The sequence below is a fragment of the Urocampus carinirostris genome, chromosome 20 (genome assembly GCF_059441175.1).
Source record: "Urocampus carinirostris isolate Australia breed hairy pipefish chromosome 20, RoL_Ucar_1.0, whole genome shotgun sequence".
In the NCBI taxonomy this organism is placed as follows: Eukaryota; Metazoa; Chordata; class Actinopteri; order Syngnathiformes; family Syngnathidae; genus Urocampus; species Urocampus carinirostris.
In genome coordinates, this window is record NC_142368.1 from 3,609,447 (window position 1) to 3,637,182 (window position 27,736).

General features: G+C 41.0%; 1 protein-coding gene across 1 annotated transcript in view; it reads right to left on the reverse strand.

Moving 5' to 3' along the window:
- The window catches only part of syne1a (spectrin repeat containing, nuclear envelope 1a), a 198,191-nt gene that overhangs the window by 120,804 nt on the left and 49,651 nt on the right, over positions 1–27,736 (reverse strand). The window contains exons 41-56 of the mRNA XM_088325643.1: positions 27,177–27,356; positions 26,934–27,087; positions 26,694–26,852; positions 25,547–25,729; positions 25,378–25,479; positions 25,102–25,305; positions 24,173–24,380; positions 21,710–21,822; positions 19,905–20,110; positions 19,678–19,839; positions 19,335–19,614; positions 18,302–18,474; positions 16,671–16,980; positions 16,431–16,595; positions 13,781–14,140; positions 7,524–7,660 (exon numbers count right to left, since the gene is read on the reverse strand). Coding sequence (XP_088181769.1) covers positions 7,524–7,660; positions 13,781–14,140; positions 16,431–16,595; positions 16,671–16,980; positions 18,302–18,474; positions 19,335–19,614; positions 19,678–19,839; positions 19,905–20,110; positions 21,710–21,822; positions 24,173–24,380; positions 25,102–25,305; positions 25,378–25,479; positions 25,547–25,729; positions 26,694–26,852; positions 26,934–27,087; positions 27,177–27,356 — 3,096 coding nt within the window. The remainder of the gene's footprint in view (positions 1–7,523; positions 7,661–13,780; positions 14,141–16,430; positions 16,596–16,670; positions 16,981–18,301; positions 18,475–19,334; positions 19,615–19,677; positions 19,840–19,904; positions 20,111–21,709; positions 21,823–24,172; positions 24,381–25,101; positions 25,306–25,377; positions 25,480–25,546; positions 25,730–26,693; positions 26,853–26,933; positions 27,088–27,176; positions 27,357–27,736) is intronic.

Below are 27,736 nucleotides of genomic sequence, written 5' to 3' on the forward strand. Positions count from 1 at the left end.
GGGTGGAGCTGAGTTAAATATGTTTGTTGTAAATTTTGCTACAAGAGGTAGGAACACATTAGACCTGGCCTACACAAACATCAAAGGTGCATATAAAGCAGCCCCCCGCCCCCACCTTGGCTCATCAGATCACATTTCTGTTATGCTAATTCCAGCATACAAGCCCCTGCTGACCAGAGAAAAACCTACAGTGAAGCAGGTGAGGGTGTGGTCTGAGGGGGCAATGGAGGCACTACAGGACTGCTTTGATTGCACTGATTGGGACATGTTTAAATCGGCTGCCACTTACAACAACAAAATAAATATAGATGAGTACGCCATTTCTGTGTCAGCCTATATCAGTAAATGCGCAGAAGACGTCAGCAATACCAAAACTATATGCACCCGTGCCAATCAGAAGCCCTGGATGACTGCTGAGATACGCAAACAACTAAAAGTAAGGAACCTTGTCTTTTAATCTGGTGACAAGGAGGCGCTGAGATCAGCGAGGGCTAACCTGAACCGTGCTATCAGACTAGCAAAGCGAACGCACAGTCAAAAAATCCAGGAACGTTTCCTCAATACAACCAACACCAGGGATATGTGGAAAGGCATTCAGGCCATTACCAAATACAAGCCAACCACCGCCCCAGTGCAGGACACTAGCATGGACTTTCTGAATGACCTCAACAAATTCTTTGGAAGGTTCGAGGCACAAAACGGCACCACTGCAGCGAAAGCGGTTCCAAATCAGGACGAAAGAACACTCCACCTGGACTCAACCGACGTGAGAAAGACCCTGAGAGGGGTCAACACAAGGAAGGCTCCAGGCCCGGACAACATTCCGGGGCGGGTACTTAGGGAGTGCGCCGATCAGCTGGCTTGTGTACTAACAGACATTTTCAACACCTCGCTAGACCAAACCAAAGTACCATCATGCTTCAAAATTGCCAACATCATCCCTGTGCCAAAGAAACCCCAGATCTTATCATTCAACAATTACCGGCCCGTTGCACTGACTCCTATCATTATGAAGTGCTTTGAGAGACTGGTTAAAGAGCACATCACCTCCAGTCTCCCCTCCTCATTCGACCCCTTTCAGTTTGCCTACCGGACAAACCGCTCCACCAGGGATGCCATCTCCTCTGCGCTTCACCTGAGCCTGACACACCTAGAGGAGAAGAACACCCATGTGCGAATGCTGTTCCTGGACTTCAGTTCAGCATTCAACACCATAATCCCACAACATCTGGTAGACAAAATGAGACTCCTGGGTTTCAACACCCCCCTGCGGAACTGGCTGCTGGACTTCCTCAGTGACAGACCCCAATCAGTGCGGATAGGACAGAACATCTCAGATGTCATCTACCTCAGCACGGGCTCCCCCCAAGGCTGTGTCCTGAGCCCCTTGCTGTTCACCTTGATGACACACGACTGCGTCCCTAGGTCCGCCACAAACCACATCGTGAAGTATGCTGACGACACAACAGTGGTGGGCCTCATCAGGGACGACAACGACCTGGCCTACAGAGAGGAGGTGGAGCAGTTGGTGGCCTGGTGCAGGGACAACAGCCTGGTCCTGAATGTTGACAAAACTAGATCATTGTCGACTTTAGGAAAAACCAGCCCAACCATGCCCCACTTTGCATCAACAACAAGGCTGTGGAGGTTGTCAGCAGTATCAAGTTTCTAGGGGTGCACATCACAAACAAACTCACCTGGTCCGTGAACACTGCATCACTGGTTAAGAGGGCACAGCAGCGCCTGTACTTCCTGCGGAGGATGAGGAGAGCCCACCTGCCCCCACCCTCCCTCATCACATTCTACAGGGGCACCATAGAGAGTATCCTGACCAGCTGTATCTCTGTGTGGTGTGGAGGCTGCAGCGCTACCGACTGGGGTAGTGTGAGGAGGGTAACGAGGACAGCAGAGAAAATAATCGGGACTACACTTCCCTCCATTCAGGACATTGGCCAGAAGCGCTGCCTATCCCATGCTAAGAACATTATCGGGGACCCCTCTCACCCCCATCATGGACTGTTCACTCTGCTAGCCTCTGGGAAGAGGTACTGCAGTGTGCGGTGCAGGACCACCAGGTTCCGCAGTAGTCTAGTCCCCCTGGCCATTAGACTGTTAAATGGTCAATCTAACATATAGTTAACCTAAATCTTAACGGCTGCTAATCTGACTTTTTGCACTACTGGCAGTTCTTTATAGCTTGCCACTCCTTGCACATTTGCTCTCTGCACTATTGTACTTACAGCGTTATTGTTACAGTGTTAATGTTACTGTTTACCTGACTTGTTAACCTGAATGCCCATTTTGCACATCTGTTTAGCTACTCCTCTTGCACTATCGGCACTATGGTAAAATACTATACGTAGCCATAATACAATACAACTTTTACTTATATCTGTACATTCGAGGAAACTGTGCGGGTCAGATGTATCGAAATTTCGTTCTGTATACACGTGTACTAGAATGACAATAAAGTAGATCTGAATCTGAATCTGAATCTGTTGCAGCGGACAATAGTGGATACCGGTATATATTTTTCCCACCCTTAACTTTGGAAATATACATTTTTTTCATTGGGTTACTTTCAACGGGACCTGGACTTTAAAGGTCTGCATTAAATTCTAATTACAGGTATCATTTTCCGTTAACGTTGACAATAGTGGTGTTTGGATTGTATATTATATTTATAGTTGCAGTCGCGGCACCTAGTCAAATTTGGGATAAGCTTTAGTCTTCACTACATATTTTAATGTGGGCGCATGCAGCTTGCATACAGGTGCGGCTTGTGTAAGGAAAAAACCAAAAATGTCCGTAAAATGTAGTGTGTGCGGCTTATAATCAGGTGCGCTCTATAGTCCGGATTTTACAATAATTTTGTTTACGCTCGAAGATGAGAAGTGCACAGGAGGAGACATGGAAAGTGGGTGAAGTGGAAGCAATGAAGTGAGGAGAGAGAGTGGGGGATGGGCAACGGGGGCGAAGCATCAGCGTGGGTTGAGAGAGGCGACATATGAGCGGGGCAAGAGTTCACAGGGGTGATAATATGAAGGATGACAGCTTGGTGCTGTGAGGGAAAGAATGACGTAAAGACGACGCGACAGAGAGAGCATGATTACACGGTCGATGGCGGGCACAAACTGGCACCATAATACGGCCTTTTAGGTTGAACAGATTGAGTGCCATTGACAGCTATAGTCGTCAAATCTCCTTTTTCTAGTTTAACATGCACAATGTTGGAAAAAAGGTAACAGTTTGACACGCACAAGCTGGTGAGGAAGACACGTCCCGCCTATGCATATTCATGAACGGAAAAGGTCAGGACAAGGAGTGGGAGTTTTGTTCAAAAATGACTTGAGGAGAAATTCTAATTTATTCACGCACATGAAGGTAAACTTGCGCGGGTGGTACGCTCACGCACATCTGTTTTTTTTTGTGTGTGTTTTTTTTAAATTTCGGGTGACTGACTGTGTTCACCGCTAAACAACGAATGGCTTTTTTGTTTTCGTTTTTTTCAAAAATACTACAACTTTTATAGACCACTCAAAACACCAGACAAGAAATACATTTGATTTAGTGTTTTGTTACTTTAAAAGTGTGACGTTGTCAGAAAAAGCATTGAATGAAAAATAGACATTAGAAATTTTAGCCATTATTGGCACTGAACGTGTTAGTCAACTTTAATTGATGTCATTTTCTAAATTATTTTTAAAAACCGGTTTTAAAAATCTGACGACTTTTCATTTGTAACATATAAAAACAATCTGACTGTCATGGTTGCCAATTGGCCCCGCCCGTTTGGCGCCAGCTGCGGCTTGTTGACTGATTGGCTTCCCTCCTATTTAAGCTCAGTGCTCTCACTCAATCCGTCAACGAACCTCTACACCCGCAAGACATGTGTTTTGACTCTGTCCAGTTTCCTGCTGGTATATCCTGTCCGGTATCGTTCCCGGCTGTTTTGTCCTGTTAGATGTCAATCTCCAGTGTCTGGTATCGTTCCCGTCAATCTTGGCCTGTTTGTTACCTTGCTACAATCTCCAGCATCAGGTATCGTCCCCGTCAGTTTTGTCCTGTCTGCTATCTGTCTCCAGTCTCCTGAATCTGATATCAATCCTGTCTGTCCCGTCCTGTACGGTATCGACCCCATCTGTCCGGTATCTGCTCGTGTAACTGGTATCGATCTCGTCGGCTTCTGGCTTCCTGTTGTTCCTCGCCAGACTGCTGCCTTACTTCTTCCGCCCAGCAATGGCCGAAACACTGACGTTTGTGTTAACGTGCATGACTGCCCCATTTCCCGTACAATAAAGCTTGTGTGAGAAACGTTACGCATCTGGGTCCTCCTCCTGCTCTGGTTCTGACACTGACAAATAATGACCTCTCAAAACCAGTAGTATCATATAGGCAAAATAGTGCTTCATTTATGCATCCTCAAGATGACATTTGTATGTATTTTTTTGTTAAGCTATTAGACAGACACTTGGTTTTTTAAATTGTTCTATATTGTAGAAAATCCAGATGAGTTTTGCTCAAAACTTCATTATTTGAATGAAGAGGATGAAAATATATATATACTGGACTGTCTCAGAAAATTAGAATATTGTGATAAAGTTCTTTATTTTCTGTAATGCAATTAAAAAAACAAAAATGTCATACATTCTGGATTCATTACACATCAACTGAACTATTTCAAGCCTTTTATTATTTGAATATTGCTGATTTTGGCTTACAGCTGAAAAAAACTCAAAAATCCTATTTCAAAATATTAGAATACTTCCTCAGACCAAGTAAAAAAAATTATTTTATAACAGCAAAACTAAATCAAACATTTAAAAATGCCCATTGATGCACTCAGTACTTGGTTGGGAATCCTTTTGCACGGATTACTGCATCAATCAGCCAGTGGCATCGCTGAGGTGATGCCCAGGATGCTTCGATAGCGGCCTTCAGCTCATTTGCATTTGTAGGTCTGGTGTCTTTCATCTTCTTCTTAACTATACCCCACAAATTCTCGATGGGGTTCAGGTCAGGGGAATTAGCAGGCCAATCAAGGACAGTGATGCCATGGTCAGTGCACCAGTTACTGGTGGTTTTGGCACTGTGGGCAGGTGCCAGATCATGCTGGAAAATGAAATCCTCATCTCCATAGAGCTTTTCAGCAGATGGAAGCATGTAGTGCTCTAAAATCTCTTGGTACACAGTTGCATTTACTCTGGACTTGATGAAACAGTGGACCAACACCAGCAGCTGAAATGGCTCCCCAAACCATTGCTGACTGTGGAAACTTCACACTGGATTTCAAGCAACTTGGGTTTTGCTCTTCTCCAGCCTTTCTCCAGACTCTGGCGCCTTGACTTCCAAATGAAATGCAAAACTTGCTTTCGTCTGAAAAGAGGACTTTGGACCACTCTGCAACTGTCCAGTGCTTCTTCTCCATAGCCCAAGTCAGACTCTTCTTCCGTTGTCTTGAGTTCAGAAGTGGCTTGACCATGGGAATACGGGCTATTGTAGCCCATTTCCCGGACACGTCTGTGAACTGTGGCTTTTGATACCTGGACTCCAGCTTCAGCCCACTGTCTTTGAAGCTCCCTCAAATTCTGGAAGCGGCTCTTCTTCACAATTTTGTTAAGGCTGCGGTCATCTCTCTTGGTTGTGCAGCGTTTCCGGCCACATTTTTCCCTTCCAACAGACTTTTTGTGGATATGCTTTGAAACTGCACTCTGTGAACAGCCTGCTCTTTGATAAATTTCTTTTTGTGTCTTACCCTCCTGATGGAGGGTATCAATGATGGTCCTCTGGACAGCAGTCAGATCAGCAGTGATTTAGTTTACTGAACCAAGCTGAGTGTTTTTAAGGCTCAGGAAACCCTCGCAAGGTGTTTCGAGTTAATTAGATGATTCAGGTGATTAGTTGAATAGCCTACTTGTATACTTTTTCATGATATTCTAATATTTTGAGATAGGATTTTTGAGTTTTCTTAAGCTGTAAGCCAAATTCAGCAATATTCAAATAATAAAAGGCTTGAAATAGTTCAGTTGATGTGTAATGAATCCAGAATGTATGACATTTTTGTTTTTTTAATTGCATTACAGAAAATAAAGAACTTTATCAAAATATTCTAATTTTCTGAGACAGTCCAGTATATATATTTTTTTCAAAAAGTCAGTTTTATCTATTTCTCGAAAAACGAATCTGTAATGATGACTCATTGCACTCACCTGTGCCCGCTCGTTTGGCTCCAGCTGCTGCTGCTTACCTGATTGGTTTCCCCTCCTATTTAAGCTCAGTGCTCTCACTCGCCCTTAGTCAGTCCGTCAGCCTCTGCTTACGCAAGGCAAGCACCTTGACCCGGGCTCCCGTCGGTCCCGTTTTTTCATCCATATACCAGTCGTCTGTTCCAGATTCCCCGTTTGTCTTCGGCTACGACCCGTTTTGACCACCGACCACGTTCTGATCTCCCGTCCGGGATAACGAGCCGTTTTTGACCACTGACCACGTTCTGATCTCCTGTCCCGGCTAACGACCCGTTTTGACCACCGACCACGTTGTGATCCCCGCTCCGACTGTCGACACGTTTTTTTCCCGTTTGAACTACGATCTCCCGCTCCGGGAGATCCACTTCCGCATTCCTAACATGCTCCGACCCCGTGAGCATCTTGCTTCCCTCGTCCAGCGAGCACCGAATCGCTGACGTTTGTTTTTCCTTTAAATCTCAATAAACTGGTGAGTAAACGTTATGCATCTGGGTCTTCCTCCTGTTCTGGTTCTGACAGAATCAACCAATTAATGGATTATTACATACCTGTCAACTTCCACGGCTCCATGCCTTTACAAACTGTCATATTTTCTCTTAAAAAATACAAAATAATCTTACACCATATTATTGTTTAACATGTTATATTGTACATGTGTTTCGTTATATCACATATATTGTTCATTAACATTTTGTTGTGAGATACTGAGTTGCTCGACATGAATGAAGTTTATTATAAAAAAGATTAAAAAATTAAGTAGCTTGGACGTTCACCGTAGAAGGAAAAAATAATTGCAAATATAATTAATTAGAATAATACATTTTCTTATTCAAATTATGAATTCATTTTCTGCATTCAATTATTGTTGGTAATATACTGATTAAATGGAACACCACAAACCTGTCTTTTTTCATTTTCTCCTTTTATACTTCCTTTTTTTTTTCCTTCTACAGTGAACGTCCAAGCTATTTCATTTTTGAACTTTTTTGATAATCAACCTAATTCATGTCGAGCAACTCAGTATTTCACAACAAAATGTTAATTAAAAATATATATTATATAACAAAACACATGCACAATATAACATGTTAAACTACATAAATAAACACGTTTGAAAAAAAAATATGGTGTAAGATTATTTTGTATTTGTAAGGGAAAATACAACATTTTGTAAGGACATGGAGCCGTGGAGGTTGACAGGTATGAAAAAAACTACTTCCTGAATGTTATTAACTCCCATGCCGGGTGCACGACGCAGCAAATAAACCCCCTCCTCACCTGTTGTGCTGTTTGATGACGGCGGTGACGCGCTCCGACTGGTTCCCCAAGTCCCTGGAGTACTGCGCCAGCTCGTTCAGCCTCCCCTTCAACTTCTCGGCCATCGGCTCCGCGCTTTGCAAGCCCTCCAGTGCGTCCTAAAAGGCAAAGAAGGCGGCTCAGTAAGTGTCTTCACCAACGCCTTCCCATTCCACACATGCACAATCACAGTGCCGCTCGTACAAAAGCATGTCTGTCCTCCAAGCGGGCGGAACGTCGTCCCGCTCCCCTCCGTGCCTCCTCGCGCGCCGCTATCATAAAATCCCGGCCCGTGAAACACACGACACATCTTCTCTGTCTGACGTACCACCAATAAACATCCCTCCCTCCTTCCGACTCTCTCCCTCTCTCCCGCTGCAGATTTCCTCTCCTTCTCACGCGCTCTCCCGGAGGAATTCAGCTGTCAGCCGGCGCAGATGCATCAAAAAAATGCACGCAGGAAACGGAGGGAGGCCAGCAGAGGAGAGGAGCTGACTCCTCCTCGAGGGGGGGAAAGCGCGAGGGCGGAGAAATGGAGAAGTCCGACTGTAAACATCCGGAAAGCGGAGGAGAGAAGAGAAAGCGCCAAGGAAGTGGTTTCAAACGAGCGAATCAGGGACTTGGCATCCTTAACTGAGACCTCCTGACAGTGTTCTGATTTTGATCTACAGCGGAACCTCGGTTTTCGAACGCCTCTCAGTTAGAAAAAATCAGAGTCCGACCAAAAATTTCGAGAAATTCTTGCTTCGCTGTTCAAAAAAATCAGAGTTTGAACGCCGGTAATGCGTAGGTGCGTACGCTAGGGTGCGATGCTGAGCAGCGTACGGGTGTTTTAGCCCCTTATTATGCCTCCGAAGAAAGTCAGTGCAAGCAGCAAAGTTGCTACAGGTGAAAAAAGAAAAGTAGTGCGTACAACTATTGCATTTTAGCAAAAAAATAATTGCAAATTATGAAGGAGGCGTGCGAGTGTCTGATCTTGCTAGGGAATACAGCATGGCTAAATCTACAATCAGTACGATACTATAGAATAAGGAGGCTGTGAAATCTAGTGATGTGGGTAAGGGAGTGAGTGCTATAAGCAAACAACGGCGGTCCACCTGCGCCTTCTGCTGACCACCACAAAGGTAAGAAATCCTATCTATAATTATTTTCTTTATCCCTTTTTTTATTTTTTATTTTTACACGTTCATGTTAGCGTAATCTTTCGTACGGAAGATTACGATAACGCGAACATATGATTAGCCTGGGTTAGCTTTATGTGGGTGTTGGAACGGAGCCCAACTTTCAGGGTGTTGGAACGGAGCCCCCTTTCCAATGAACCGCTCACCACTTGTTGGGGAGACCCGGGTGCTAAATGACTTGTAAACGACCTGATTTTTTTATTTTTACACGTTCATGTTAGCGTAATCTTTCGTACGGAAGATTACGATAACGCGGACGGACGATTAGCCTGGGTTAGCTTTATGTTTACGTTAAACATTCAAGGTAAACGTTCAGGGTGTTGGAACGGATTAAAACGATTTACATTATTTTTAATGGGAAAAATGATTTCGGTGATGGAACAAATCGGTTTTCGAACAGGGTTCTGGAACGAATTATGGTCGAGAACCGAGGTTCCACTGTATTAAGTGATCAAGATGTGGATTGATGAATCCAGATTGTGATTCAAATCCAATCCGGAGTTGAAATGGATTTCTGATGAGTATTGCTGTCATTGCAAAACACCCCAAAAATCAAGTTTCCTTATTTTTAATATTTCTCACAATCATCATTAGTGGATCAAACATAATGATCGAAACCGGCTTAAAAGAAAGCCAAACTCAGAACAAGTGAAGGCATAACCAACATGAATTGACTTGATTAATCGATTAATTATTTAAAAGATTAATAGATAAAAAAATACAATTACATTTTAATAAAATTATTGAAAAGTAAAACAACATTTCAATAAGTCATTTGAGGAAAACTGCAGACTGGATTCATTAATTAATACATGAATAAAAAGAATAATAAATATTATATTAAGATATATTTAATCATTTATTAAATTAAATATATATTTTTTAAATACATTAAGCCTGGGATGGGTAAGCTACAACCTTTATTAATTAATATATAGAATAAATGATAAATAAATAAAATGTAAAAAAAAATTAAAGAAATTAAAAATATAGTAAAATATAAAGATAAATAGGACAGCACGGCGGCGCAGTGGTTAGCGCGTGTGCGGCACAGTTCTGAGGTCATGGGATGGAACTTTCCTGTGTGGAGTTTGCATGTTCTCCCCGTGCTTGCGTAGGTTTCCTCCGGGCACTCCGGTTTCCTCTCACATTCCAAAAACATGCATGTCAGGTTAATTGGCCAGTCCAAATTGTCCCTAGGTGTGAATGGGCAAGTGAATTATCTGTCTCTCTTTCCCCTGCCCACTGCCCGAAGTTAGCTGGGATGGGCTTCAGCACCCCCGCGACCCTACTGAGTATAAGCGGTGCATATAATGGATGGATGGATAAAGATAAACAAAACTAGGAGGACCTTAGGCCAGGGGTGAGAAAACTAAGGCCCGTGGGCTACACTGTTTCTTTTTGAACCCTCCTCCATAAAAAAATATATTTTACGTTCAACATTGTGCAGAATCAAAAAGTGAAAATGTCATTTTAATATAAGTTTTTTAAAAATTGTGTATTATACGATATTTACATGTTTTGATCATATGTATCAAATATCATGCTGAAGAAAACACTTTGCCTTTTTTGTTTTTAATCCAATTATGAAATTTTGTGCTTAAAAGGGTATATATTCACGGTTCACGGTTCCTTTAATCGCTTGGGTCATCGGGGCACCACTTCCTGTGGTGTGTTTTGGGCAAGTACAGCCTGGCGGTGCCCATTTCTTTTGGGGCACAGGTTTGCTCCCCCACTTGACCAGGGTTGGGTAGGGTTACTTTAACTGGATTACTTTCAATTACTTTTGGATTACTCCAATACCAAATATGCTAATAAAAGACAAAATAAACTAAATATGAATAAAATTACTAAATTTTGTGCAGGCTTGGGGAGTAACGGAATACATGGAACGGCAAAAATGATGTTGGCAAGCTGTTTGGATTTATTTTCATTTTGATTCTGTCGCATTTAATGTTAGTTTTGCCGGAGATCAAAGAGATCAAAGCCAGAAGATAAAGCTTACTATGTGTTGTGAGTCATAATTATATTCATATTTAGTTTCTTTTGTCTTTTATTAGCATATTTGGTAATGGAGTAATCCAAAAGTAATTGAAAGTAATCAAGTTAAAGTAACCCTACCCAACCCTGCACATGACACAAATAGTACTGGTTTTCATGATTACCAGGAGCAGAAGCCTCCCGATTAGACTCAGATGCAGCACTTTCATCGCATGGTCGCTGTTATTTGAAAAACATAACAAATATTAAGAGCCGTTTGGGAGCTTGCTCTTTTTAGTGAGCTGAGCCGGAAGAAGAATTTCCATCACGAATATAAATTTAAAAAAAAAAAAAAATTTAATTGTAGTGTATCCTGTTGGTTACTCTCCACGAAATTGCATTACTCGTTAAAGACATACAACGTGTTACCATTTATGAATAAATACCTAATCGTCCTCTCAACTTTCACTTTAAAACTTGTGTTGAGTGACAGGTGTTTAAAACGCAACACTGAAACATGTTAATGCGAGCTTAGATATTTGTTTTTTATTTGTTTGTTTCCAAAGTACTGATTACTTTGCATTAAAACCAATTTGATAAAATGGTCTGTTAATAAACACAAACAACAATGATTTATAACATCTACATATAAATGTCTGCATGTATATTAATTCATAAAACATATTAGATAAATAGGTTTCTTTTTTCCTCATGCATTGCCGAGGTATCAGATAAAGACTCTCGTATCGGCACGTACAGAACAATTTAATATTTCTTTTACCACCTGACACAGCTGCTGTTTTTTGACTCAATGTAACCCGCGACTAAAAAAGTTTGCCCGAACGTGCCAGGGATGGTATGGAAAATGTGATTGGATTGTTGCTGTCCCTGCCTGCTTGTTTCAGCAAAGCTGATTTAACAGACTAATGTGTTTTTTTCCAGATTGACAAAAGGAGTGAGTAATTGCAAATGGGGATGCCCAGAGTTCTATTTAGCAGCAACACTAATCACCTTTCTCAAAATGAATATAGCTTCAAATAAAAGTTAATCAAAATTCCAATTTCCAATATGAACATCCAAACAATACACAATTATAGCGAACCGCTAACATATAATGAATCCCGACGTGAGCAGTTGTTTCGAAACATTATCAGAAAGGGAAAGATTTAGAAACACAAATTCTAATTTTGATTTTCGACATTAAATTGTTTGAGTCCATTTTATCTGCAGTGCTCTCGGAGCTGACATTCAATGTTAGATGTTTTTTTAATTGCTTCTGAATAATCGGGTTTTAACAGCTAAGGGCTACAATGTCAAACAATTCTGCCTATTTAATATTTCAGGAGTACATTTGATATCTAAATGAGAAGTCAAGGCATAAGGTTTTCATTTTTCTTTTGTTTTAAATTTCTCTAATTATATATTTAATTTCAAGATTACTAACATTGTCATGATTACTGATGTGACTCACACGTGCCCACTCATTTGGCGCAAACCGCCGTGGGTTCTGATTGGCTCCCTGTTACTACTTGAACCCAGTCCTGTCTGTCCCCTGTTGTCAGTCCGTCTGCGAACCTCTGTTTATACAAGGCAAGCCTTTTCGAACTTTACTCTCGCCTGTCCCGTTTTTGCTCCCGTTTGTCTCCGGCTACGACCTGTTTTGATACCGACCACGTCTGCTCTCCTGTCCCAGCTTACGACCCGTTTCTGACTCTGACCACGTTTTTGCTCTCTGTCCCAGCTATCAATCTGTTTTTCCCTCCCTGACACCGCCATCGCCCGCTACGGAAGATCCACTTCCGTATTCGGATTGCAATCCGATTGCGAGAGCGACTTGCTTTCCGCGCCCAGCGAGCACCAGATCCTGGGCGCAGCCCTTCCTCTTTCTATTCAATAAAACTTGTGAGAAACGTTACGCGATTGGGTCTACCCTTTGTGCTGGTCGTGACAATCATATCTTAAATATTGTTTATTAATTTAATTTAAAAAATCAGAAAAAAGCACATTTTACTTACTAAACTAAAAAAAGAAAAACGAAATTTTATCATGCATGGCAAATGTTTTTTGATTCTTTGAAACTGTTTAGTTTAAATAATCAAATACTTGAAATGAGCAAAATTATTGAAAAACATGTTTTCTTATTTTGAGTAGTACGTCTACTTATTTTGGGCACGGCGGGGCAGTGGTTAGCGCATGTGCGGCACAGTTCTAAGGTCTTGGGAACCTGTGTGGGTTCAAATCCAGCTACCGGACTTCCTGTGCAGAATTTGTATGTTCTCCCCATGCTTGCGTGGGTTTCCTCTGGGCACTCCGGTTTCCTTACACATTTCAGGTGGATTGGCCGGTCCAAATTGTCCCTAGGTGTGAATGTGCGAGCGAGTTGTCTGTCCCTGTGTGCCCTGCGATTGGCTGGCAACCAGTTCAGGGTGTCCCCTGCCCACTGCCCGATGATTGCTGGGATGGGCTCCAGCACCCCCGCGACCCTACTGAGGATAAGCGGTGCAGCGAATGAGATGAGATGAGATCTACTTATTTTAGTAAGACAGAAAAACTCAAAATGAGGTGTAAACAAAGCCTAAAAATTAGCAAAATTGTATTAAAGTCAAATATTTTTTTACCATTTTGGATTTTGGTAAAAAATTAAACTACTTCAAATTAGAAGAATTATCTAAATATTGTTTTTCTTATTTCATTATCATTGTTTATTATTTTGCAGCAAATATCACTAAATATTAGAATAACATTAAAATGTAGACTGTAAGCATTTATCAGCAATATTAAAATAATATAAGGCTTGTAATACTTGAGTTGATTTGCAATGAATCCAGAATTTATGACATTTTTTAGTTGCATTACATAAAATAACTTTATCACTATGTTCTCACTTTCTGAGAAAGTTGTGTACATATATATTACATACAAGTTGTACTTTCTGTATACGAAATCCTTTCCGGATAAAATACCACGATTTGCTGTACTAATCAAGAGTTTCTGCACTTTGCTTCCCCTCCATTCTTGACAGTATCCCGGGCGGGTGTCTATTGTAGCAATTAGGACTATTATGTTACCAGTCTTTACCTTAGCCAGGTGCCATCCCATCACCGCTTCCTCGACGTTGCACAGTCCCTCGGCTCTAATCAGCTCCTGGTTCCACTCCCGAAGTTGCTCATCCACCTTTTTCAAATCGTCCTCCAACCGAGATGTCAGAAGTCGATGCTCCTCCTCAGAAGCGGCGGCGGCCGCCAGGGCCCCCTCCAGTCCGTCTCTGGCCCTCAGAGCGGCCCCTTCCCATTGCTCCAGAGCCTGGCACAGCGCCCCCAGCTGCCGATCCATGGCTTCACACCCGCCTGCTGCCGTGTGCTCAGCAGCCACCGTGGCGGTACGTCGCACGGCGCCGAGGCGCTCGCGGCCTTCTAGTAGTCGGCACTCCACGCGCTCCTAAGGATAGAGAGGAGGCAAAGTTGCTAAGGAAACTGAGAAACTGTGACCAAAGGAAGAACAGTCGTTGCTATTTATAAATTCTCTTCTTTGAATGCGTGTGAGTGTTTGCGTTCTTCACACCAGGCCTTCTCAAACACTAATTTATTACGTGATAATTAGGATTCAAGCGTGCTAATTAAAATGTAAATCAAATTGCCTATTTGTTCGCATCACACAGTGCTCTAGTCTACCGTTTATTCATGAGCTATGAACTTATTAGTAGTGAAATGTGCCTCCGGACAAATTTTTCAAATTGTTATATTCTGCAAATTCTGTATTTTTTTTTTAATAGTTTTTTCATTAAAACAAGATCAAACAATCGGTTACCATGCAAACAGTGGTTTTAGGATGTCAAATATTTCATTGTACTACCTCATAAGCAGATAATTTGTATATAAAAAGAAGAAAATAATACCAAAAATAAAAAAGAATGATGTGCTTTATGTTTGTATTTTTTACAGTGCAATCCTAAACCGCTTTGTTAAACAAATTAACTTATTAAATGTACTGTGCTACCAATTTATCTTCCACTATTCTTGTTCATCAATCAACTAAAAAAAATGAATGTGAATAACAAGTGTAGCCATCCATGACTTAAACTTTTTGGCACAAGAATTAACCAGAATCAACCTTTTTTTCCTTAACAATGAACAACAATCAAAAAAATAAGTGCTGTGGACAGCTACCATACCATTCATCAATGATATCTTGTTGCAGAAAATATCAAAACTTGAAATACCAGCAGCAAAGCAGAAGGCATGCGCACGCGCACGCACACACGTATACACGCACACGGACGCTTTTTTTAAATATTCGCCACCAGTAAATGTTTTGCTGTGCTTTGCTATGCAGTGAGCAATGTGATAGCTTGCTTCAGTGGTGGTGTTTTTAGCAGTGACAAAGGTCTTCAGGGTCTTTGTTTGTTTGCCGTACCTGGACACAGCGCGTTTTAATGTCTGCGTCTTGTCAAACTCATCCTTGATTTCATGTTCATGTTTCCTCTCGTAATGACGTTTAACACTTGCTGTGCGAGGTACAACGCTCTCGAGGCATAATGCCAAAACAGCACCGTCATTTTTTGCACAAAGCCTCATTCGTCTGTCCATGCTGGCTGGAAATAACGATATTTTTTCACTCGAGGAGCCGTCATTATTCGTTCATTTATCGCGCGCGCGTGTTTCGTTGCCTGGGTTCAAACACGGATCTCTCCTCTCCTCTGCGCTGCGCAGACACACACGCCCACACGGAGCAGAGGAAGAGGGGCGCTAACGTAAAGCCTCTAACACGGCGCGCAACTGAAAATGTCTAAATTTCAGGTAAAAATGCGCCTTTTAAAAATATAATCGTTATTAATTTGCCGTGCGCTCGCGTGCCACTGGTTAACCCAAGCAGTGGCACGCGTGTCTTAAGTTGCCAACCCCTGTTCTAGAGCATTCTGGAGCACTTCTTTCCTTATTAGTACTTATTAATACTTATGTGTGGTCTAAAATTCTGGACTCTTCAATGAGCATCGGGGAAATGGAATCAGGTCACAATACTAGGTGACTTGTTTATTCTGTTTTCAATATTAGACAAATGCGAAGGAGATTCCATAGGATGCCAGTTCCTTATTTTGATTATTATTGTCCACTGTTGTTCATTGTTTTTACTATTACATCATTGTCGTAATCGACCAATCATGTTGCTGTTTTTTTCCACACCCCTTAGGGCCGATTTGTTTTTTTTTTGTAAACTTGAAGATTTAATAATAGGAGGGGGCTCAGAAGAGGGCTTTAGGACGGGGTGAAAAGCCCCTCTCAAGGTCCTTCTTGCAAGTTCAAAATCTATTGATGTCTTCTCTCCTCACTTCTCTATTTTGAGTGTCTACTGAAGTTTAAACTTAACACTCGGATAATCCAATCGCACTTTTTGTAGGATGTGTTAAAATATGTAATGTTTAATATTAGACTGAGACCAACAGTAAACTCTTAAATGGTCATTGATTTGATAACAGTCCCTAATAATCCTAGAACATATGTCTGCAAACATTTTATTGAAAAGAAATAACTCTCAATCCAATTATATTTTCTTGAAATTGAATACAATCATTTATTGTATATCAGGACACCAGTATGTATCAAAGAGCGGAATGTCTCAAAAAATAAGATTATATTAACAAATATTCATATTGCATTCAAATTATTTTTTACAATCAATACCAGACATGAAGTTGTATGTGATTAAATAGTTTGTTTTCTTTTCAACTCACCCTCACTTGGTATAGCTTGATCTGGATAGAGGCAGAGTCTCCGGTTGTATCCGTCCAATGCTGGAGCTCCTCCCCTGCGGCCATCAGCCAATCAGTGAGCTCTCGGACAGCCTCCAAGTAGTCCTGGTGTTCCAGCAACACGTTCTGAGCCTGGCGTACTTTGTCCTAAAGAAAACCCCCAATCCTTATAGACGTAATGTTTTTAACTAGACAAAATATAGATGACGATGTCCTCCGCACCTCCACCAAAGCTGCCAGCTCATCGAATTGCAGCTGTGGTTGCGTTCGAGAGCCATGGTTAAAGCTGGCGTCACCCGTTTTCTTGAAGAGCTCTCTGGCTTTTTCTTCCAGGCTTGACAAGGCCAACTGGTGATCTTCCATGTCAGCCAGCAAGGCTCTCAGTCGCTCCAGTTGGGAAGCTTTCTCCCTGGGGCCCGGTTGCGGAGCAAGGGCAGAGCCCACCTCTCGCTCCACGGCCTCCATCCAGTGCTGGAGCTGGGCTGCGTTGTCCAGGTAACCAGCCCACTGGGACACTGTCCACTCAAGACGACTGAGGGCAGTACAACAGATCGTTAAACTTAATAAGACCTACTGAACATCAGGAGCAGAAAAATTCAATATTAAGAATTTAATAACGAATAATGATAAAAAAAAAACATCAATCAGAACCGTGCCCATAAGTCACGATTCTCAATTATTATTTCAATATTTTAAATTGTTGAAATTGTTTGTGTTTTACATATGCTATACTGTAAAAAGCTGATCTAGGGACATACGTTATTAATCAGCATTTCTTAAACTTTATATGCTCAACACTAGATGTGTGTATATTGTAACATGTGTGATTGAATTGACTTTGAATAATACAAATGTCATGATTACTGATGTGACTCAGCAGTGCCCGCTCTTTTGGCGCCAACTGCCGTGGGTTCTGATTGGCTCCCTGTCACTATTTGAACCCTGTCCTGTCTGTCAACTTTTGTCAGTCCGTCAGCGAACCTCAGTGAACACTAGGCAAGCCTTTTTCAACCCTGACTCCCACCTGTCCCGTTTTTTTTTGCTCCCGTCTATCCCCGGCTTTGACCCGTTTTTAATCCTAACCACGTCTGCTCTCCCGTCCCAGCTTCCAACCTCTTATTGTCCCCGACTACGTCTTCTCTCCTTTTCTGGCTTACAACTCGCTTCCGACCCAGACCATGTTTTTGCTCTCCTTTCCCGGCTACCGACCCACTTTTTCCGACCCTGACACCGCCATCGCTCTGTTCCCAGTCAAATGTATTTTACATTTTTTTAACGTTAAGCCTACTCCACCTGTCAAAACATCACATAATAAACTAAACTAAGGCTAGGTTCACACTGCAGGGAAATCTGATTCGACCTGTATCTGATCTGTTAAAGCACTTCTGAACAGCACATATCCTGATTTGTTCACACCAGACAACACCACTTTCACATGTGGTCCATAATCCAATACAAATCTGATCTTTTGGAGACCTGCCCTATTCCTCGTTCCAACAAGGCCGGAGAAAACAGAAAAATCAAGAACCATGGCGAACAAAAACACAGAGAGCATTCAATGCGGTGAAAACGAGGTCTTTGATTTAATTCAGTCGTACATGCGCTGCCTGTGGAAACACAATAACTCACCACCGTTAGCTAACACTGATCGGTTTGACTTTGAATGTACTCTCCTGCCCATGCGAGACATTTGTGGCGTTCACACAGGCAGTCACATAGTCATATTTAGTTGGAAGTCTGAACCATCACGCAAAAACATCGGATTTTACCAAAAATTTGGAATTGAGCATGAAGCTCTGCCGTGTGGACCTAGCCTTAGTCTCCTCAGACAGAGTAAGACTTGAACTTCCTACCTGTGGCAGCTCATAGCGGTTACAAGCAGTGTGGCCCAGGCGTCCTCTAACTCCTGGAGTTGCGAGCGCACAACTTCCTGCCCAGAGGCACCGTGGCTGCGCAGGGCCATCTCGCCCTTGCCCATCACCATATTTAGTTTTACCTCACCCTCGCCTTTCAAGAGCAGGATATCCTGTGCAAACAAACAGATTGAAAGGGATCCTATCGATGTACAGTAAACCCACAGGATACAGCATCCCCTCCTTATGACGTTTCACTTTACAGTGTGGAATAAGATGTTTTCTTGGGCCCTCTTAACAAGAATTTTCCCACTGTATGTTACGAAGAAAATAATTTTACAAGCCCAAAAATGTACAAAATTCAATTTTTGGTTTCTTGCATCCACCCATTACTCCACTAGACCAGCTATTTGACGTCACACCAAAGGTAAATAAAATTTCATTTTTCTTTTACATGTATATATAATTTAATTTTATGTCTTTGATGATTTAAAATCAAATCAAAAAGTATTTATCTAGGACTTTCCAGGCAATGAATTTACACTCAAAATAGGGAAATAAAATCCCGTCTTTCTCCCCCACCCAAAAACTCAAGCACCAAATACATAGACACACACAGTAATTGTAAAAAATCAAATAATAAAATAAATAACATTATGGCAGAGGTGTCAAACACATTTTCACCCAAACAGCGTGATGACTCTCCTCAAAGGGCCTGATGTAAATTATAAATGTAACTAAATGTGAATGGCATTAGCATGTTTAATTCACATATGTAGTACTTACTATATACTATTTTTTATTTAATATTTTATCTGGGGTGCCATGGGTAAGGAACACATTACCTAACTACCATAGGTTTTTATCCCATTCGACAATTTCACTTTGCAATCCCCACCTCAGAACAGATTAATGTCGTACCCTGGGGTGTACTGTATCCAAATATTGGAGCAATTTAGGATGATTAAGAAAACAGCTCCACCGAGTGTTGAAAAGGTTCAATAGCACCAAATTGGCTCATTTTTCTTTTTACCTGTACACTCTCCAGCCTTTGCTGCAACTGCTCCTTAGTACCCATGGTGCTGTCAACCATGCCTAGCTTCTCCTGGATCTCTTCCAACCAGGCCCAAAAGCCCTGCAGGGTCTCCCCAAAGGCCTGGTTCTCCTGGCAGCCTCGCAACCTGGACATTGCGCTTTTGAGAAGAGTTTGGTGCTCCGTCTGAAGCTGTCTCGCTACTCGAACCTCTCCGCCAGAACCGCGCCCCACTTTGGACAAGGATTGGGCATCCTGGATGATAAACTCAATAGAATCTCTAAAGGAAAAGATTAATATGTGATTGCTGAAGAATTGGAAGCTTATGGAAAAGTCTTAATACCGTTTTTCTAAAAGCTCCTCATGGAGTTTTTCCATCATTTGGAGTTCCCCTTTGGTATCAGGGCTGCTTTGTTGGCTGTCTGACCCGAAGAGAGGTTTTCTGTTAAGGCTGAGCGATATTTGCTTGAGACATTCTCCGATTTCTTCTACTGCATCATCGAAACTATTGAAAGAAGAATGTTGAGGATTTAAATCAGCAACGGTGTCCGAAAAAATTTGAATTCTCACCTTTTGAGGAAATGGATGCTCTCCTCCAGGTTTTGCTGGCTCTTGAAACAGTCATCCAGGAAGAGAATCCACTCTCTCTGGCAAAGGCTGAGGTGGTCCTGCAGCTCCGTCACTGCAGCTTTCGGCAGATGGAGGAGGAGCTTCTCCGCCTCCTCACGAACCTGAGAGAGGCGCTCCTCACCTTCTGATTTCCACTGTGTTGAAGACTGTCAGGAAATGGCAGATTATTGTGGTTGAATTTAATCCAGGAGCAGGATCAAGCATACAATTAAATAGAATATCATTTTATCAGCCACAGAAACCCTTTTCTCCCATTTCTGTTTGTACTTACAATAATAGTAAGACATTATTTTTGATGCTTTGTTTTTTTACCCAGTTAGACAAAACCAACCAAAAGAATGTGGATGCATCTAAAAATATTTTTAAATTATAATATTATATTTTTTACAACAATGAAACTAGTAAATGTTCTAAATATTTAAAAGTAAACCCATATTTAAAAAAAACATTAAAAATGAATTCAATTTTAATTTTATTCATGTTGTTTTCTATTTATTTAATTGAGATGTATTTAAAATGACTAATTTCAATGTACTTGAATATATTTACTTTAAATGTATTATTTTTTGCAATTGTTGGAGTTAAATGGATTTAAATATGTTTAGGACTTAAAATGTATTCATTGTGTTGTTTTTAAAAATGAATTTGTTAACAATTCTCGACGAGGCAATCGTTAAAACAAATAAATCGATAAAATTACATTAATTAATTTAATTGTATTAATACTGTTCATAAGATCCATCCATCTATTATCTGCACCGCTTATCCTCTGTAGGGTTGCGGGGGTGCTGGAGCCCATCTCAGCTGTCTTTGGGCAGTGGGCAGGGGACACCCTGAACTGGTTGCCAGCCAGTCGTAGGGCACACAGGGACAAACAATTCGCTCGCTCATTCACACCTAGGGACGATTTGAACCGGCCAATTAACCTGACATGCATGTTTTTGGAATGTGGGAAGAAACCGGAATGCCCGGAGGAAGCCCACGCAAGCACGGGAATAACATGCAAACTCCACACAGAAGGTTCGATCTAATGACCTCAGAACTGTGCCGCTTGTGCTGCCCTTGTTCATAATAATTTTTACAAAAATAAAAACGATGAGTAAAATTGAATGTTGTAATTGGAATTTATTTCAAAAATGTAAAATATTGTTATCTATTTAATTCTCAAATTATTGAAATATATATAATAGCGTTGAATTATCTAAATTTATTTGAATAAATACACTTTAAATGTGGTCATTCTTTTAAAGGGACAGTTTGTAATATTTAGTGCCTCCTGGTGGGAGAAAAAAAACATAGGTCAGGAAATTTGTATTTCTTTTACATAGTGGAATCCAAAACTAGCAATTGCCCCCATGTTTATCTGGCGTCTTGCGAGCGAAAACCAGTGGCAAAAATCACAGCGTAGAAGGATTAGACAACAGCGCCATCTAGTTGTAAAATATTACATAATCGGGCTTTGAAAATTCAAATTGAGAGGCAATGCACACATAAGTTAAATACAGAAATCATTTATGGGTGGCATGGCGGTTGGGTGGTTAGCGCGCAACCCCACAGTGCAGAGGTCCAGGGTTCCAGCTACCACAGCCTCCCTGTGTATTTGTTTTATTGATTTATTATTTCTTTGCAGGTGGAAAACTATCATTATTATTACTTTTATTATTATTTTCAGCATAAGTTCAAACATATTCTTCAAACATATTTAACAAACACACAAAGAAAAAAGTGCAACCAATGAATAGTACCTTAAGTCTTTGCAACTTTGCAGTGACAACGGCAGTGTCTCCAGACTGATTGGTGCATTCTTTCAACTCTGATTTCAATACTGAGAGCCAGGAGTGGAAATCTTGGAAAAGCTCTGCAAAACAATAACATAAACACATCAAAATGAAAGCTGTAATAAATAATTCAACGCCCCTGTGTTGGGAAAAGTGAAGTGTGTGAAAAAAAAGCATGTAAATTCGAGAACTTGGCTCGTCCACACAGTTGCTTTGGCAACAGGGCCTAAATGACTCCCCCAGGATATAAGGTGACAGGAGCGACATTACTCTGCGAGGCACAGGTGTATGTCGGAGCAAAGAGAGTGCACTTCTGCACCGTAGAGTGATTGTCAAACAGAGCGAGCGCCACTTAAGTGTGCCCCGGGGAAAAATCAACACTAAATCTGATGCTAATCTCTATCGTGAACAGATTAATTACTTAATTTAAAGGCTCATTTTATCACATCTGCCTTGTTACTCAAAAGTCAATCCCCATTTAGGGCTGGGGTTCTTAACTCTGTTGGAGCTACCAAACCCCAACGGTTTCATAGGCGCATTCAGCGAGCCCTACGTTAGTGTAAGATTTAGAAAAAATGTAATATGCAATTACTCATATCCTCTATTCTGTTGCTAAAAGTGTCATTTTAAATAGGAATTTGGGATAGCTGACCTTCAACCGTGGTTGCGCCTTAAGGATTTTCTAACTTTAACTCAGCTGGCTTTAGAAGTGTTTTACCGATGGTGTGTGGCATGCCCAGCTTTGCAATTACGCAACTTCATATGATGCCTTCAGCATTGTTTTGGTAATGCGTACAAATCCAAGAGCAGGCATCGGTTAAGGCTCTCTTCACCTTGAATTCAGCAAGCACTGTCAGTGTTGATTTTACCTCTGAAAAGTGATGGGTCGCATGCTGAAAAATCTATGGGTCCCAACAGAGATCTATGGGTCCCCAAAATTTAGTGTTATCGAGGTTGAAATTGTAAATTGGCGACAAATATATAAATAAATATATAAATCTATACATTCATTCAGTTTTAATCATCACACTTAATTGGTAATACAAAGCAGTTATCACTTCAGATTTTTCAGTTCACAAGAATATTTTACATTATACAAAATAATATTGCTGAAATATTAGTCTATATATTCATGCAGTTGTAATCACTTCAGATTTTTCAGTTTATATATTCTTTGTGGTTTGCTGTCCCGCCACAGTTGTTATGCCTTCTCAAGGTCCAATTGCCGCAACGGAATTTCCATAGCTAATTTGTGGTTTTAATTGTCATTGTGCCGATCCAATGTGCTTTTCTGAAAGTTCGTATTGCGAAATGATTTATGCAATCCAGTTTTTTTGTCACGCTGGGTGCGCGCATCACAGAACATGTAGCCTCCATTATCATCCTCCTTATAGCGTAACCAGGAATATAATTGAGTCCATTTAGGCAGAAAAGTCCTTTTCTTGCCAGGAGTATTCTTTTGTCTATCTTTCGTCGAATCGTTTGCTTCAAAACACGTGTTTTCCTTGCCATCGCGGTCTTCTGAAGAATTTCTCCGCCGTTTTTTCGTGCCGGAATTATTGCCGTTGTTACCACTTTCTGTATTATGTTTCGACTTATTACCGACACTGAAAAAATTACCAATTTTTTGTTGATTTGCACCTAATACCAACTGTTTTTACGGACGCATACTTCTCTTTCACTCGACAACCACCAAAACAATGACGTCATCTCGAAGCAACGAGATCTCGTTTGCCGAGATCGGCGCGAGACCAAAACAACAATGGCGGATCTGCCTGACGAAAAGTTTGGAGTGCGGTAAATCTTTGTTAAAAAAAAAAAAAGTAATTGGGTAATAATGACAATTTGGTGTCAAAAACGTTGATTCGACACAATGCGTCCCCAGCAAAAATGATGCGTCTAGGACGCAGGGACGAGAACACTGCACTGTGTTTCTATATTACCTATCTAAACGGACCTTCTCGAAGTGTTTCTTTAGTTTTGCCGCTGCAAAGGTACAGTTGCTCAAACCTGGCATTGCAAATAATGCAGGTAGAGCACTGACTGACCATCCCGTTCCACGATAGATGACAATCCGTATCGTACATACTTCCGAAATGGATTACACGACGTGATACAATGACATTAACATATTTGATGAATGCTGAGTAGACTAAATTCCGCGTAGCACTAATTGCCCAAGAAATGTCACGTAATCATCTGCATCCAATGATAACCAACAGAGCATGTCATTGTGTATAGACATGAGGAGTGTGTGTCTTGACATCCACAGTAGAGGCTCAACTGAACCCCTGTGGCCGACTCACCCAACACTTAGGGTTCAATCAACCCCAAATTAAGAACTACTGATTTAGGGTCTATAATAAACTGAGAGTAAGTTTATATGCAGGAAATAATGTGATTGGAAACTTAATCAGTGTTGCATCTCACCGTTCAAATGGCAGTGAAGTGCGACCTGCAAGTCGCTCCTGGCCTTGCCCAAATTGTGGGCAATCGTCTCAGTGCGCTGGGCGACAGTGGTGAGCTCAGCAGAGAGGCGAGAAAACTCAGTAGAGTTCTGCGACTTGCGAAGGGTGCCCAGAGCCTCTTGGGCTGAATCCATGTCCACCCTCTGCTGCTCGAGAACATCCTGGAGACTCTTGAGAGTTTAACGGGTAAAGATGGATCAATTGTTTTGTAAGAATTATAACCGCAATTGAACCACTCCAGTGCAGTTCAAAAAGAAAAAAATATCAACCTTTAAAAGAAGACTATTTTCAGAATTCATGCATTTGTTTTCCAGTTGTTTTTTGTGCTGACTGAGGCCGGAATGATGACATGAGCCAAGAGATGGCGGCAGAGGGTTGAAAAGTTGCAAATTCCATAGAGCTCCTTTAAATGTTGTTTTTCTAATTTATTTTTGGTTTACCATTTTAAATTATACTATTTTTTCAGAATTGGTAGATGAATTTGCTCATTTCCATTTTTTTGTTTTATTTTACTTGTTTTTTATTTCAAATATTTATTTCTAGATGAAATCTAATATTTTTAGGAAATATTGTTGTATAACTGCTCATTTAAATATTATTTATCATTTTTTTAAATTATTGCAGTTACATTTGCTCTCATTTTAAAGATTTAATTTTAAGTTAAATATTTTTAAAGAAGGATTTTTACATTGCAATTTTCAACTTTCCCTGAAAAGAAATCAAAATAAATAAAGAATATATGAAAATTGAAGTTTGACGTGTATAGCCATCAAGGGCTCTAAATGTTTTTTTCTAATTTAGTCTTTTTTTAACATTATTTTTATTTAGAATATTTTCATAAAAATAAACTAACACAAGATCCCCCCAAAACTGTCCAATATGCTAACATACCTTGATAGCGCCTATTGCCTCTGGTGAGGTGGCCTCTTTGAGACCCAAAAAGGAATCCTCGACTTTTTTAAGTCCTCCACTAATCCGAGACAAGAGCTCCTCCAGACGCTTCTTCTGGAAGGTAAATTCAGTCAAAGCATTTTTGGTCTTCTCGAACAGCTCCCGAACATGGACCAGTTTCTTCCTTAACGCTAACTCCAACATCTAAGGGAAGAAGACGGGATATGTCATGTGTTTTAAGAATTCTTGATCCTTCTTTGGGAACAGCAAACTCACCTTTATTTGTAAAGGAACTTCCTCCAGTTTTGTGTGCTCTTTTATGTCTCTGACTCTCTCCTGGAGAGTATCCAACAATTTTTCCCTCTCCTCCATTTCAGCCTGTACATGAACAAGATCAACTCTTAAAGTAACAGTAGCCGATTTTCAAAGAAATTTACAAACCGACCTGAAACGAAACAAGACACGCATCTTTGTCTGCGTCACTAAGGTTGGCAATGCTATTGGTGAGTTCTTTGATTGGATCCGTGGTGGTCCACTGGTTTATGTCCAGCTCCATCGAATTGAGATCATCCCAGAGGGTCACACAGTAGCGCAATCCTTTAGTGTTGGTTTGCATTCTCTTGGACACCTGAAAAAAATAATACAAACGCCAGAAACAATCCTCATTTATCGGCTTGTATTCGTAACTGAATGTACAGTAGGTACAGTAAATCCCTAGGATATGGCGTCCCCATCTTATGACATTTTCACTTTACGGTGCCTTTCTCCCACTTTACGACAAACAAATTTGATGTGGGCAAAAACTAATAGATTAAAAATTTGCAGTGGTTGTGTGTTGAGAACATGTCTGCCTATCTGCTATTGCTCTACATCACACAATATGATGGTCTGCTATCAGTTTTGGCACGGCATCATGCAAGTAGTAATATGCCATTGGCTGAACTCCCGCCACAATGATTTTCTCAGTCTTTATTCGGTTCATTATCACGTGTGCTCCATTAAGACTTTGATAGAGCATGTTATAGAACTGCATGTTTGTACTGTATTTAATTGCTATGAGCTAAGGCTTTCGTGATCCTAAAGGGAGAAGCAAATACACGATAACCATGGAAACAAAGCTTGCGATTATCAAGAAATACAAATTGTTACCCTTGCAAAGTTGCATGCCCAGAACCACTCGACAATGACGACTATTTTTATAAATAATTCCCACAAATTGGAGGTTTAAATCTGTTTAATTTTCAATACGCCTTCTCCTAGCCCTCTGAATCTTCTCCACTCGACCATCTCAAGTAACAGTACAAGGGCAAATACAATTATATTTTTACTGCACATGTATATTTTTTTATATTATTTAATCATTTGCAGGTACAGGATAATACACATGCAGTAAATTGTACTTATATACTATATACTATTGTTATATCAATGTTTTTTTTTTCTGGGGTACCGGGGACTTGCAATGAGAAGTAGAGACAAGACAATGCGGGACTTTTTTGAAATGTTAGGCCTATTAATGGTTGACAGCTGAGCACTCAATTTAATTTTCACAACATAAAAATAAGATTTTAGGATTCAAATCCTGTACTTGCCTCTAACCACTGTGCCCTCAACCCCTCCATGTCTTCGTTGATTGAGTTCGAGTCACAGTCAGGAATCTGATCCAGTTCTCTCTGCAGGGTCTCTGCCGTGCTGATGAGCTGGTCGATGTCCTCCTGCTTGTCTCTAAACTCATCCAGACTCTTCTCATGCTACAAAAAAAGTTGTTGAAAATGTCAAAAGAGAACAAAATATCACATATCAAACTGTAATTGCGATTAAGCAATTCTCACCAATGATAAGGTTCTCGTGGCTTCCTGAGCAGTTAGGTTATAATCAGGCAGGTTGCTACAGAGAGCCAATGTCTTCTCCAACACATCGTTAATTGAGGACCTCAAGTGATTGTAATGGCGCAGGAGGTTGAGTACCCCTTGACTTTTATCCTGACTAATAAATGGCAAATAGAGCAAGTAGTAAATGCAATGGTGGACAAACCAGGATTCTGAAATTTGGATTGGCTCTCTTTTGAGACAGACCTTCGCGTGATGAGAGTCCTGACATAGTCCAAGGCAGCCTTGACCACATTAATCTCTCCAAGGGCTTTCTGTCCCCTCTCTGTGTCCTTCTGTCTCAGCTGGTTGCCTTTCTCCTCCAACCATGGTAGTTCCTGATTGATTGACTCAAGCTCATCGTCAAGCTTAGTCAAATAGAGCAGCCTGTAAGACACAGAAATCCATCGTACTGTGAGGCCATGTTTTTGCAGGGTTGCATAGCATTGAGACAATCTTCGACTCGTATCACCATCATGAAACAACAGTAGTAGACCCCCAGTCATGAAATTGCCAAATAGCGGGACATAGAAACCTATGATAACGCGCACCTGATGCGTTCCGAACCCCCCGTGCCCCAGAAAAAAAACATTTAAATAACAAAGTATGTAGTAGGTAATACATGTGTGAAATATACATGTATAAGATTACATTAGATCATAAATAAATAAACATGTAAAGGAAAATTAAATTGCGAAGCTTTAGTGTGAGGTGAGTTGAGCTGGTCGCGTGGAATAAGGGTGGATGCAGAGGGGGGGAGTGTTGAC